This window comes from Cyprinus carpio, chromosome B12, assembly GCF_018340385.1.
Source record: "Cyprinus carpio isolate SPL01 chromosome B12, ASM1834038v1, whole genome shotgun sequence".
In the NCBI taxonomy this organism is placed as follows: domain Eukaryota; kingdom Metazoa; phylum Chordata; class Actinopteri; order Cypriniformes; family Cyprinidae; genus Cyprinus; species Cyprinus carpio.
Window position 1 is genome coordinate 19759520 of NC_056608.1, and position 15048 is coordinate 19774567.

The following is a 15048-nucleotide window of genomic DNA, read 5'->3' on the forward strand; positions in this document are numbered from 1 at the left end:
TGCTCTCATAGTTTCCATGGTTTGACAGTGTATGTCACCTCTCTGTAGCTGTAGCACACTAACTTTGCTTGCACCATTTAAAGTGGCTGGTCCTTGCAGCGTGTTATCCATTCTGGTGAATATCAGCAGATAACATTCAGTAATAATGGAGAACACCACTGATTTGCATTAGGAAAGGAAAAAGCTTTAGACCGCAAAGCAACAATTGTGTTGAATCTAACAGTTCCCAAAGTTCTCTGTTGGGAAGAATCAATGGGAGACTGTGTTTCTTAAAATAAAGATTAACTATTACAGAGCTCATTAATCTTAATATATTGATTACACTGGACACGGGATTAATTTTTAAAAGCAACTGTAAAATAAAGTGACGGGAATGGAAGCTATTTTTTTTCTACTGAAATAAATAACTGGAAACGAAAAACATAAAGAATACAAGGATCATTTGTATTCTCTAAACATAAAGGAAAAATGCTGTACTATGTCCAGAGGCACGATTGCATAATTTTTTTATTAAGCATCATTTTCCATGCAGAGAGCATGCCATTTCTGTTGGGTTGCTGAGTCAGTAACCTGCAGCAAAGGTTATGATGCTAGTGTTTGGAAAGTCTTAGTCATTCAAATTATGTTTGATCCCACCAACATGTAATTGCATATTGCACTTGTTAATGGGAAATCCCCATAAAACACATTTTCCCCTCTATATTTAGAACTGTAAACTTCCAAGGGGGCTGTTTAAAATATATAATATAATATATATAATATAATATAATATAATATAATATAATATAATATAATATAATATAATATAATATAATATTTGTAGTTCCCCTGCGGTGTGAAGAGTAAAAGCGCCACCACGTGGTCATTATGAAGAACCTCTGGTGTAAAAAAAATATGCAAAACACAGTTAAAGATTAAATCAGCGCAGAACCGTACAATTTATTTATGGTTGGCTTAATCTTTGGTAAACATTTTACTAAAATAGTTTACTTTAGTTTGTATTATAATGCTTATATTCCATCCGGGGTGTGTGGCACATTAGTAGTATTGTGTTGTGCTGTATTGTTTGTTGTAACGTTAGCCGTACTGAAATTCATATTGAATGTTGTTTGTTGTGCTACAAGTCATATTCCTGAATGATAATACAATTTGAACTCACTGGGAAAGGTGTCCTTCACATTAACCCTCTTCCTCGGCACGAGTCTCTTTTTTTGCGACCCATGTTCGAATCCCGGGCGGGACACAATTTATTAAACCCCCAAAACGAGGCAAAAATATTAGCAATGAGCAAGCGTTGGTTAATTGTAATTCACTGGATGTCGTTCTACTTTTCCATCATAATCAAAAAGCATCAGTTACCATTTCAAAATACTAATGTCAAGGCTGGCCACTTCCTTATCTTTTCCGATAGCGTTACAGTATTTCCTCACAACATTTTCTGGCAGTGGTGATACAGGATTGTTTTACAGGTAACGTTATTTAAATAGCTTCTGTGTTTTTTTCGTTCATTTTAAACTTAGCCTATATTTTTTTTATTTTTTGACTTTTGTTATATTAGTTTTTATTGCGCGTTGTGTGTTGTGAGAGTTAATTTTAGAGCGGGTGATAATATACAATTAGTAGTTACATGTTATTTATGAATTATATAAGGAAACGCCGGATCCCATAGATGCTTTTTAAAGAATCTAAAACGAGTTTGATCGGCTTGGTGTTTCGATTGAGTGAAAGATTCAATGAATCGTTCACCAACTGGCGTGTTTCTGAACGAATCCTTTTATTGAAGTGATTCAAAAGATTCGCTTGAACGAATCAAAGCATCTGGTGTTCATTATAGACTTACCTAAATGTTGCTGATGTAATAACATAACGGGATAATTTTTCATTTACAGACACAGACCTCAGCAAACACTTAATCCACAGCCACGGACAAATGCTTTCTCCACGGAAACTAAAGTAAACAACTATGTTTTACTAGGCTCGGTGTACCCTTGTTGAAACTGCTACAATTTAAAAATATTATATTGGAGGATTTTCGCTAATGTTTGGCTTAGTATACATTTCTTGTATGTAGAAGATAAAAAACTATGTTCTTTGCTAAATGAATACGTGTAAGCGAAGATATCTTGTGGGATGTCATTTTGTGAACTGACGCGCTTCTGTTGTTGCTTGGCAACAAGCGTCATAAGTTTGTGTGAAGTCTCTAGGAGGGTGTAACGTTAACTGAAAACTTTGAGACTTCAGTAACTGAAGTTTGTTCCGCGAATGGAATGATTTCTATTATTTATAATTCCTTACCTATTTTGTTTTTTAAAAAACAGCACACTTGAATGGATCCGCACGTTTCTAGATCATTAACATGACTGAAGTGAAATGTTTAAGGGGAGAATCTGGTGATTCGGTGCTCGAATGGTCTTGTACAGGAGAGGATGATGAGTTCAGTATTTGTGGACGCTGTCAGTCGTGTGTCCTCTCTGAGAAACTGCACCACTCCACCCAATGGATGAAAAAGGCTGGAGGAGCATCCCAGAGGAGGTTTCTCACTGGCGTCCTGGTGCGCTGCCACAGTCTTCAAATCCTGGAGAATCTTCAGAGTGTTTTACAAGTCACATCAGGCAAGGATTTCACATATGCCAGGTCCAGAGGCCAGCTCAGCCGAGCCGAGGACTCTGTAGGTACAATGTATGGAGCTCTGGACACAAAACTGAAAGGAATGGACACGTTGGACACTTGGGAATGGTTTAGGACGAGCCCAGACTGGATCAAGTCCAAGTATGTGCTGGGGCTCTTGTCTTTATGTGACACCTCTCTTTTGCACATGTTAGGAAATCTGGTGCATATCCTGATTGTTTGGGAGAAACACAATTTTCTAAAATTCAGCAGTCCCGGTAAGAATGCACATAACACTGCCAACTGTACAATGATTATGAAAAAATAATAAAAAGCATTACATATTAGCAAATTAAAATTCACAAAAAGGATTTAAGTAAATGGCATGAGAGTATATGATTTCTAGTAAATTCTAAGTGGCAAAATCAAAAGGCAGATTCTGAAATATACAATATGTAAATATAGTACTCATACGAGTTCAGCATTTTTCACCAAAGTATATCCATATATATCAATGCTTATAGTTGAAGTGCCACAAATCTGTAGTTCTTCTGTAAGGTTTTTTTTTTTTTTTTTTTTTTTTTACAGATACTGTACATTGAAGGCTTTAAACATGGTTGTTTTATATAGTTTAATATCTTGCCTGATTGTAGATTTTTATGCAGATCTTTCAGTTACACAGTCACGAGTCTCCTACCATTCAGAATCTGACAACACAGATCTAGATCTTCTCATCCAAGCATGTTCTGTATATGAGCCAGCTGACCGGCCTCAAGAAGCTCACCAGGGCAGTCAAACAGATCTCTTAAAACAGGAGCTTTCAGAACAGTGTAAGTAGTTCGCTTATTGCATTAGTGATTGGATATTCCATATTAAGGTAAATATATTTATAAGTTGTGGGTCTATTCAAGTTATCCCTTTTATTATACAGTGAATGACTCCAAGTCTCTCAAGAGTATCTGTGATGTGGTTGAGCTGGACGTTCCGAATGTAGACCCCTGGAACAGAAGAACAAAAGGCCAAGATTCAGACTCTGACTGTTCGGATGATCCAGATCCTGCCCTCACTGTTGTCCCCAGGTCCTCAAAATCTCTGTCAGGGGTCAGCCGTCATAGAGATTTTGTTCGAAGCCTGCCAGTCGACATTGCAAAGAGGATTTTAGGTTAGTCTAGCTTTTACAAACATGAAGCTATTAAGAGATTGACTGTTCAGACTGACCGTCAGAATTAAGTATAGACAGATTTTATTTTAATTCTCTAGAATGTCTGTCACTTTTCATATTCTCAGATGTTATAAATTTAGATGCTTTATTTTAAATTGATTGATATATGAGTGCATGCTTAGTGCATGCCCTTTGTTTTCGTCAGCTTGTTCTTTTCAGACCTATAATTAGTCTAGATTTGTGCTGCTATAGAAACAATTCTATTGGCTGTGGACAAGAAGGTTAGGTTGACTCTAAAGCTACTCTTTACCTGGAGTGTAAAAGACTTAGCAACTGAACTTAAACCACACTTGGACAAGAAGGTTAGGTTGACTCTAAAGCTACTCTTTACCTGGAGTGTAAAAGACTTAGCAACTGATGTAGCTGAGCTTTAGTTGCCATACATGTATATTTTAACATATAATATAAAATTATCTTTATGCATTTATATTAAATTATTTTTATGCAATTATGCATTTTTCAGCCTAAAGGTAGCCTAGTAGCATCACTTAGCAGTTATTTAGACATAATATTAATCTTTTGCTCCTCTTTTACATATTTTTTGTTATTGACACTTAGGGCTTTTGGATAAGGTCTCACTGTACAGCTGCAGGCGTGTGTCCATGCACTGGCAGTGGCTAACGGAGGAGGTCTTAACTGAATTGGAAGTAAAGAAGAGTGTTGAGAAACAGGCCATGATTCTGCAGGTAATACATAACAAAATAAACAGCATCTAAGTGATTTTTGACATCTCATGGATATCAGATACATCAGTTTAACCTGCAGGTCAGCTGGTAGAACGTGGCCTTAGCAATAGCAAGTTCATAGATTTGATTCCCAGGAAACACACCTACTGTTAATATCCATATCTTCAATGCACAATGTGTTGCTTAGGATAAATTTAAAACACACCAATTTTGAGAGTATGATCATTTATATTTTGTCTGTCTGTTTTTTTTTTTCTGCCACATGAAAGTATTTTAAGTGACTCCTGTAACTTTGTTCTTAATGTTACAATTCAACCCTAATAATTTGTATGCATTTTCAGGGTAACTCCGCATCTAAGGTCAACCCTAATTATGCAAAGATCTGTGAAGTTGTAGTGCCAGTCAGTGAGGAGGACAAGCACTTTCAGCATGGAGAATCTTTCCCCAAACATAAGCTGGTATAAAAAGCCATCTTTTGCTCTCTGAATAAAAACTTAAACACACTTTTTAATATCTTCAGTTTAGACATTGTATAGTTTTAACAATTCCTGTGTTTTTAGTTACAAGAGCAAGATTTGGATTCTATCTACAAAGGCTTTAAAACCAAGACAGTCCAATTGGAAGAACGCAACGTGTACTGTGGAGTGTATAACATATCAGTCCTGTTGGAAAGGTAGAAAACATGTAAGAATATACTTTAAGAAACGTGTTAAATATATAGATGCATCATAGTTTTGATACTTTCTGTCACTTTTTTGTTGTTGTTGCTCGATTTAGAGAAGATCCCAGTAGAGTGATGCATTATGCTGGGGGGCAGTTAGTTGCGGTTGGCTCCAAGGACCGCATAATCAGGTTGCTGCATGTCCCATCACTAGAAGAGATTCCTCCAGTGATCCAAGGACATGCAGGTAGTATAAGAGCAGTGCTAGTTTGTGAAGAAAGAGACCTAGTTATCAGCGCCAGCTATGACCTCAGTATCAGGTTAGTCAAACATTACTGTGGTTGTTTAACAAAGTAAGATCGGAGACAACAGTGCTTCATTTCTGTACTCCACTCAAAGGTGCTGGAATCTGAAGACAGGTGTATGTATGATCATTTTTCATGGACATTTTGGCACTGTAAACTGCCTGGATTTGAATGAAGATAGACTGGTGTCTGGAGCCAAAGACTGTAGAGTTAAAGGTAGGCAGTTATGACCTGTATACAACTATAACAACACAATTCTGTATAATGTCATTATGCCATTCACACTGAGTTCAATGAGTTCACACTGTACAAAGTTGCTGTTGTGTTAACACTCCATGATGGATTGGCGACAGGAGGTTACACTGCATAACTTTACAATAGGAGGAATGGATGGCAGATATGTCTGTCTGGCAAACTTAGTTTGTTTTAATTTATCTGCGAACTTTCCGCTGCCTCATTGGCTGTAGGTCATCGCTGATTTATTATTCAGCCAGAATCAATTTCACAAAGCAGGATATAATTCGCCAACAGGTCCAGATATTTAGCATGCCAAATATTTCACGAGCATCGGCGACGTGTCTGTGATTCTCTTAGATCACGTCTTTGATAATTTGCACTGCGTGGTTGTCACTTGCATGAACGAGCACCAAATTGCTTCTGATTTCGGGCATTTGTCTGCGATTTCGCAAAATCTGTCGGCGAGAGGGCTAAAATCGTGCAGTGTGAAGTTGTGAATTCAACATATGTCTTCAGTGTCTCATGATCCTCCAAAATGTATTCTAATATGCTGATTTTAATATTGTTCAGTAAACATTTCTTCTTTTTATCAATGTTGGAAACTGCTTAATATTTTTGTGGAAACTGTGATATACTTTTTTCATTGATTCATTGATCACTAGAAAGTTCAAAAGAACAGCATTTATTTGAAATATATATTTTTTATAACATTATAAATGTTGTTACTTTTTTTTCAGTTATTAAAGGAATAACATCTCAACTGTTTGAACAGTAGTATATATTTAATGCATGCCGTTACATCCTTGTACTCCTATTAGTAAATATGTGTTGTCCTGGCCAAAATGATGCACAATTGCCATTCTGGGATGATCAAATGTGCCGTCATTAGCATATTGTCTGCACTGAAATAATGTACATCAAAGCCTAACAGCTTGAAAGAATAAATGTATATCTGTTTGTGTGTATTCATCACAGTGTGGAACCTACTGACAGGGAAATGTGTTGAGAATCTGAAGTTTAAACACCTTAAACCAATCATGTGTGTGAAGATTAATGAAACACTGGTGATCAGCAGCTGTGCTGGAGGTCAGATCAGAATATGGAGCATGGAGACAGCATCACTTGTAAGGGTGAGATGCTTCATGATCTTTTCCAGAGCACAAAAGCATGAGTTTTTAACCTTAGAAAAGCTTTGATTTAAAAAAAAAAATAATAATAATAGAAACATAGGCATTCCTGACCTCAGCAACATGTTCTCTGTGAAACTGCTACTGAATAGTTAAATGGTAGATGTTCTCCCTCACTTGTTAATTCTTTCCTCATTACAGCAAATCAGTGGCCACCAGGGGGCAGTGCTGTGTCTGTGCATCAATCAGTGGCATATCCTCTCTGGGGGTTCAGATGGGGTGGTCAAGGCATGGAGCACCAACTCTAGCTTCAAGAAGTGCCTGAGGATCTTCCAGCATCCGAAGTATCTAAACAGTTTTGTCATCAGTGACCTTACAGCTGGTCATCCTCATTAATAACCTTTAATACCATAACTGTGCACTGTCATAAATGGTTTGCTCTCTTGTCTATTTTCTATTATAATCTTTTAGAGAGGTGTTGACCATGTCTTTCCTGTTCCTGCGGATCATTACCGGCTGCATGGACGGAAAGATCCGGATCTTCAACTTCTTAACTGGAGACTGCCTGAGAGTTATTAAGACAAACATAAAGCAATGCCCTGTCCTTTCTCTGCACACGCACCACAACACGTGAGTGTACCCTACAGCCGGACATATCACACAATTTTGCAATGCTGTTCTTTCTTATGTTATGTAATTGGAAAAAGAAATTGTAATAAGGTTTGATTGATGTTTTCTGTCATGCTCTCAGTGTGGTTGTAAACAACAGAAGCAGTGTTCTGATGCTTCAGTTTGCGGAGGTTCACTGGGACTACTCTGCCAGTGCTGTGAGGAATTTTTTCGAGCAGTCCCACGTCTCCCCTGAGAATGTGCTTCGGAGTGCTGAACGGATGCCTCGAGGGAGCTCATCCAGACTAAAAAGTCGTTCCCACCATTTTAAGAGCCTCTCAACCCCCAGTATGCAGCGTGCACAAGGTACAACCTTTCAAATAGATTATAGTCAAATTTATATACAGAACATAATTTATGATCTTTGCTTACAGTGGTTTATGAACTACAATAAGCAACAATAATTTATGCTATTAAAATAAATAATTAAATAAATGCATTGTTTATTAAATAGTTTGCCTAACTAATTTGGCTGACATTCATCATACTTAAAGGGGAAATTTGTCATTTCTGAACTACTAAAATCACCAAAAAGAATTAATGACAAAAATAATTACTGTTTCAAAACAGGTTTCCAAGACACTCCTGTTTACATGTCAGTTTGCTCCTCAGACATATTGTTAACACTCCTGGTGGCTTACAATAAGCAACAATAATTTATGCAACAATAACTAAAAATGTTGTTTAAGTCAAGATTTTATTTAAACAATATAATTAAAATCAAAACAAATTTTGACAAGAAGTATAGGAAGTTTTCTTCTTTAACTCAAATCACAGTGAAAAATAAAAAAAGGGGGGGGGGGTTACACGTAAAAAGCAGATACCTCTATTAAAAATCAAGTTGCCTCTTTTAATCATATTAACCATTCATTTTTATATGAATGCTCCATCTCCTTCCACTACTGTTGAATGTACAGATGTTATTTACAAGTGTACAGATGGTATTAACAAGTGAGCAGTTTACAAATGTACAAATTTTGGATTCTGTGTATAAAAGTGTGAGTTATGATGGACAGTGTATAGCTAAGAAAGTTTTTATTATTCAGGCTGAATATAGCCTGAGAGAAAAAAATGTTTTTGTGTCTGGCTGTTCTGGAGCACTGACCAGAAGGCAACAGTTTGAAGAGAGTTGGCTGGGTGTGTGGGCACCAAATTGATTATCTTAGTATTGAAAAGGAAAAAAAAATATTGGATGGTGATTTGTTTCAATCCACCGGTTTTTCGTTGGATGCAGATCTAAATGTCAGCTCACAGTCTACTGTAAGAAAAGTAAATGTTTGGATAATTCCAGTATATGTCACCAGAGAGAAGTCTGTCATTTCATCAGAAGATCAGAAATTATATTTTTATTAAACATTATGAGGTCAAAATTGCAAAAAGAAATGAAACATGCATCAATGAATCATTAACATGTATTTAGAAAATAGATAGGGTGAATTTTCTTTTCATGCTGACTTTAACATTGCTGTCTTTAACCTTTAGATGCTCAGCAGGAGTCCACAAGGGCGGCGACGAGGAGTCAACTCCAGGCTTGTCGTCACAGCAGGGCCTCAATCAGCCCACAGTCTGAGTCCCACGCCAGGCCTCGATCTGTTCTTTCAGCAGGCAGGCCTATCAGTGGATACAAGGACTTTCAAAACAGAGTCAGCCAGACACAAAGCACTTCCACCAGCAGCTTGGGTAAGAAAGTAACCGAATTAAAATGATCTGATATGCAAATGTTTCTAAAAGCTTTATAGAACATTATTTAGACATTAAAACAGAATGTTCATGCATGAAATGTAAGAATAGCTTCTTTATTTAAAGATAAGAAGACTTTTGACACCAAACGCTCAGTTCTCAGCCAGAGTGAGAAGGCAGCCCGAGACAGGGTGAGAAAGCGAGGTCCTCACCACCCAATGACCCAAGACCTAATTCTACTAAGTACCAGCAGCGCCCAGTACCATGACCTGGCAAGGTCCAACATGGAGCTGAATGCCAGAGTACGAGATGCCTGGGGACCTGATTCCTCCAAAGAGCCAGCATTTCAAACCACCACCAAAAAAACCTCCGAAATCCATACCCCATTCACTACCCATAGCGTTGACCTCAGCCCTCAGAGCTCCTCACAGTCCAGACAGACCTGCTTCACACCCCACTCCCTTCCCAAACAATCCCAGAGATCATTCAAAGTAGTTAGGCCTAGAACAAACACGATTTGCCCACTGAATTCGACTTCCCCTGAAGATGGCAAGACACCACAACGATTGTTTATGAGGCGAACCTCCATGCCCACACATTGCAATGAAGATTTTGAAATGACCAACAAGTCCAGTTCATATCATGTCCCACTAAACCCCTTCAGGGAGCGTGGAGACTTTCAGCTGAGGACAGACACTCAACTGGAGGCTTACATTCAGGAGTGTACCAGACAGGAGCAGATTCACAAACATAGCAGTGGTGATGACCAAGGTAAAACTATTTGGAAGCACAGTCATTGTCAGCAGTAAGGTACTAAAATCTAAAGGCATGACACTTTTGTCATAGCTAACCAGCCATAACTGATTTCTCAGTTTAAAATGCATTTGGTAACTTCGGTTGCATTTGGTTGAAAATGTAGTTTAAAAGGATAACTCGGTTTAGAACATGCAGTGGCAACTGGTCCAAGCTGATCATTAGCTTGACCATTTGGGACCAGCAACAAACCATCTACCAGGTGGTTAAAGGGATACTCCACCTGAAAATAAAAATTTTGTAATTAATCACTTACCCCCATGTCGTTCCAAACCCTGTAAAAGCTTTGTTCATCTTCGGAAAACAATTTAAGATATTTTGGATGAAAACAGGGAGGCTTGTTACTGTCCCATAGACTGCCAAGTAAATAACAGTGTCAAGGTCCATAAAAGTATGAAAAGCATCGTTAGAATAGTCCATCTGCCATCAGTGGTTCAACTGTAACATTAAGAAGTGACGAGAATACTTTTTGTACATGAATAAAACAAAAATAACGACTTTATTCAACAATTTGTCTCCTCTGTGTCACTCTACATATGCATAGCGCCATTTTGGCGATTCTGAGCTGTATGCTTGCAGCGTACGCTCTTCTGTGTCAGCCGCGCTGCACCGATGTGCTGTTTTCTTTCAAATCAAAGCGTAAATATATGTAGAAAACATATCTTTGTAGCGCAGCTGAAACAGAAGAGAATACGCTGCCTGCATTCAGCTCATATTCTCCAAAATGGTGCTACGCTGATGTGGAGTGACACAGAGGAGACAAAATGTTGAATAAACTGTTTTGTTTTTTTTAATTCGCATACAAATAGTATTCTCATCGCTTCATAACGATACGGTTGAACCACTGATGGCAGATGGACTATTCTGACGATGCTTTTCATACTTTTATGGACCTTGACAGTGTATTTTACTTTGCAGTCTATGGGACAGTCACAAGCCTCCCTGTTTTCATCTAAAATATCTTAAATTGTGTTCCGAAGACAAACAAAGCTTTTACGGGTTTGGAACGACATGGGTGTAAGTGAGTAATCACAAAATTTTCATTTTGGGGTGGAGTATCCCTTTAAGCTGTTTTTTTTTTTAAACATGGTGGTTGTTCTACTAATAACCAGGTAGAAACATGTTCCAAAACACAGCTAAATTGATGGATGTAGCATTATATCTATGCAAAGCCATGTCTTTCTTTTGTGGCTTTTTTGTATGCTTGAACATGTTTGCTAGGGGGCAGCAAAGTACAAGTTAAAATGTCCTATGTAGTTCAAATGTCCCATGTAAATAATAATCTCAGGGTGGTACATAATTAATGAATATTATTTGAAGTAGTTTTAAATCTTTACATTTTAAAGGATATTTTGCATTACATTGTAACCTTTGTACATTTACTCATTTAAGATTGTGTTTAAGAGAGTCTGATTATTTTAGACATTTCATCACTAGTTCTGCATGCATATACAAACACTGTGACTTTTACCTAATTAATGAGACATGCTGACAAGAAGTGTAAACATATTTTGCTGATGTTGGAGAGACAAAATAAATTAGATTTGCCACACACTGTGAGTAAAGAGATCTTTGAAGAAACTGTTTATATCTCTGTCAGAACTCTGTTATTTTATGCCTCTTCTGATTCTTATTAGGGAGCTGCTCTAATTTAAAGATTGAGATGGAAAAATAATTGTGAGATGGGGTTTATTATTGTTGAAAGTAGATTTTGTGGCAGGCAATGTAAAGCTGTCTGCTTTAAATGATGTTCATCAATTGAACATCATCTGTTGAGGTTTTCTAATTCTAAAGATAAGTATATAGCATTTTAATGTTTAATGTGAGTTGCATCCAGTAATCTTCATTTTGCATTTTTACCTCTTCTGGAGAAACGGCAGATTTCTTTCTAGTCTTGTATGCCGGACTTCTCCAGTCATTTATTCTGCTTAAATCCTGCCCTTTCTTACAGTCGACTGCAACCACATTCAGCCAGTTGTCTCCATCTAGTCAAAAGCCAACGGAAAGAGCCACATTTATTTTTTTCCCCCTTGTCAATAATTTGTTTTACTCACAATATAAAAGAAAAAAAGATCACTGCCATTTCATTCTGAAGCCAAAAGCCAATTTAAATAAAATGACTGATTTGTCAATGAAAATACAGCAGCCATAAAGTTAAAGAACATTTGTGCTGTTAGCAGTCATACTGTTGCTGCTTTCAGTGCTTCTTTTATTCTGTCATCTCTGTTTAGCTATCTTTCTCCCTTGAGAAAATGAACTGAACATCGAGATCAAGATCAGGTATCTCTAAATTTCATAAAACTATTTCCTCAGAAATCATGTTTAGCCACCTCTGCAACACAGACAATGTGTTCTTTGGTAAGCCTTCATCAATCAATCAAGCATGGATTGGATATTTCTGGGCACAAGGATCATTGATGCCATTGGTTTTGTGTCCAGCAGCTGTTGGTAACCCATCCTGCTGTCCGCCATTGCCTTCAAGGCATTACTGAAGGGTGTGGATGAGGTCCTGTTCTAGGGAGGGTCCATTTAAGCATTCAACAGCTGTGCAGCGGTGCAGCAGAGGAAGCAAACGGCAAGTGAAAGCAGTGGAGAGTGAGGGGTGGGCCCGGTAAGAGCAATCACCCCTCACCCCTGAAGTCCACTCTCTCAGGAGCTCTCTTGTGCTAATTTGATTTAATCTGCAGAAAATTGGGCTTCACCGTAACCCTCTTTTCTTTCCATCCAGTGACTGTGTCTGAAATCGGTGGGAGGAGAACTCACTCCTAAAAGCCTTCTCAGTGGACACCGAAATCCTGAAAACCCAGCATTGTTCCCCCAGGTAGCGGCCTTGTTGTCTGGGGTCACCGGCTCCATGGTGAGATAACGCGCATGAAATCAAAGCAAAGGTGAACAACAGACAGGCTTCATGCAGGAGTGCGCACAAGCCTCCTGTTCCTCTCTGAGACCTGGGGTGGGACGTATTGAGGCTGTTCGTTGGGATGAGGGGGCTGGATGCATGTAGGAAAGGAGTTTCCTAGAACAAAGTCTCTGCTTTGCATAAAGCAGCTCAGATGTGAGTTGAAAACCTGAACAATAAGGCGGAATCGGTGCATATGAATGGCCAGAAGGGCTTGTGATCTCCATTTGACTGGGAGCGAGAGGGATTTAGTCATGACGGTCTGTCAAATCACATTGCTGCAGATGTGCTGCATAGATGGAGGTGGCAGTTGGAAGCACACGGCAGGCTTAATGGTCCCTCTGGCTCATATTTTAACTCCTAAACCACAGTTTATTTGCATGGCATGTTGACATTTGACAGAACTGTCCCCAGGCTGGGTATACATGACAGAATGAGGGTATACAGAGGAACTACATTAATTAGGCCTCATTTTGGAAAGAAATGAATGACTAGTTTATGCTTAGCTTTTAAACAAGGAAACCTAAACCAACCGATACCATTCAGTTTGGGGTCGATTTTTAGGATTTTTTAGGATATCACCCAAGGCTGCATTTGTTTGATCAAAAATACAGTAAAAATTGTAACAATATGGAATATTTTTACAATTTAAAATATCTGTTTTCTTTTTTTAATATTGTTTTAAAAATGTAATGTTCCTGTGATGGCAAATTTTAGTCAGCCATAATCCCAGTCTTCAGTGTCAAATGATCATTCTAATATGCTAATTTACTGTTAAAAAACATTACTTTACAATGTTGAAAATGGTTGTACTGCTTGATATTTTTATGAAAACACCCTTTTCGGGATGCTTTGATAAATAGAAAGTTTAAAAAGAAAAGAAAACCATTTATTTTAAATACCAATCTTGACTTTGATGTCACTTTTGATCAATTTAATGCATACTTACCGAATAAAAGTATTAATTCTTAAGAAAATAAAAAAAAATTATATGCTGTCATTTAAAACTCATATCATATCATTTTGTTCCTTTGGAACCAAGTCCATGATGTTGCTGCAACCAATCACCATGGTGTAGTAGTTATGCAGCTGTCAGCTGATGAAAGTATTATCATTTGGCAAATATTAGATAAATATGCAAAGGCCAGGTGTAGTTCATGATAGGGTAAAACATTTGGACAGTTCTGTGACCACAGATTCTGTGTGGGCCTGCTTATACAGTATGTACTGCCAGCAACATAAAATGCTTTTTTGTAAGTCTCTTTGGTAAGAATATTTCTGCCAAGAAGACTGACATGCAACTAAGATTTCTTTAAAAAGTTTGAAATGATTCATAGTGCAGTCCAGTGTTAGTTCTCCATCCAGAAGTGCTTCTGCCATAACGTCAAGCCGCAGTGTCACAACAAAGGAATCGCCATTATATCGAGAAGCTAAAGCTAGAGTGTGTGTAATTCTCGACCAGGATGTGATGTGAAAGGAAACACAGTAGAAACAGATGGTTTGGTTTTCTTTGTCAAAACTTTGTTTCTCTTTATTTCCTAATAATATTTTCTATGGAGAGAAATCCGAAGCTAAATATCCAGTGGCTGAAGTAAATACTTCAGTCGTTGACTAAATATCCTGTCAGGAGCATGATGTTGTAACTCGATCTAAACCTGATGACATCACTTAAATACAAAAACAGTGGAACGTGGAAGCCACAGCTTTTCTTTTATTAAGACTCCAAAACCTAGTGAACTGCCTTGCTGTCTACTGGCTCCGTATGCGGTCTTTTAAGAAATGAAACTTCACAAGAGGGTGATTTGGGACGGTTACACGAGCACAAAGTGCACAAGAAGTTTGACTCAACATGTGATTTATATTTAAATTACAAAAAGTGCTGCACGAATGAGTTCTAAATCCTGGAAATAAATTAGATTTTTTTGCACTTCCAATTTGTCCCAGTGGGTTTTTGAATAAATGCCTGAAATAAGGTCTGTGGTTAACATAAGCTCATGATATTTTTGTGTTTTATTCTACAAATTATGTTTTATGTTTTTTTGTGTATTCATTAAGTAATTATTTATTACAAATTGGTAAAAATAGGACAATGAACCACTGCACTGCACTACTGCACATTCACAGCCTTTTTGTGTTTATACA

At 37.7% G+C, this 15048-nt stretch overlaps 1 protein-coding gene across 1 annotated transcript; it reads left to right on the forward strand.

Annotated features, from left to right (window-relative positions):
- The first annotated feature begins 1699 nt into the window (after positions 1-1699).
- Positions 1700-10255, forward strand: fbxw10 (F-box and WD repeat domain containing 10). The gene is made up of 14 exons (XM_042735921.1): positions 1700-2885; positions 3273-3437; positions 3539-3769; positions 4388-4515; positions 4857-4973; positions 5076-5188; positions 5293-5496; positions 5576-5697; positions 6694-6848; positions 7047-7189; positions 7317-7475; positions 7597-7820; positions 8997-9194; positions 9321-10255. Exons 1-14 carry the CDS (start codon positions 2357-2359, stop codon positions 10001-10003), a joined length of 3171 nt encoding a protein of 1056 aa, XP_042591855.1. The 5' UTR covers positions 1700-2356; the 3' UTR covers positions 10004-10255.
- The last annotated feature ends 4793 nt before the right edge of the window (positions 10256-15048 follow it).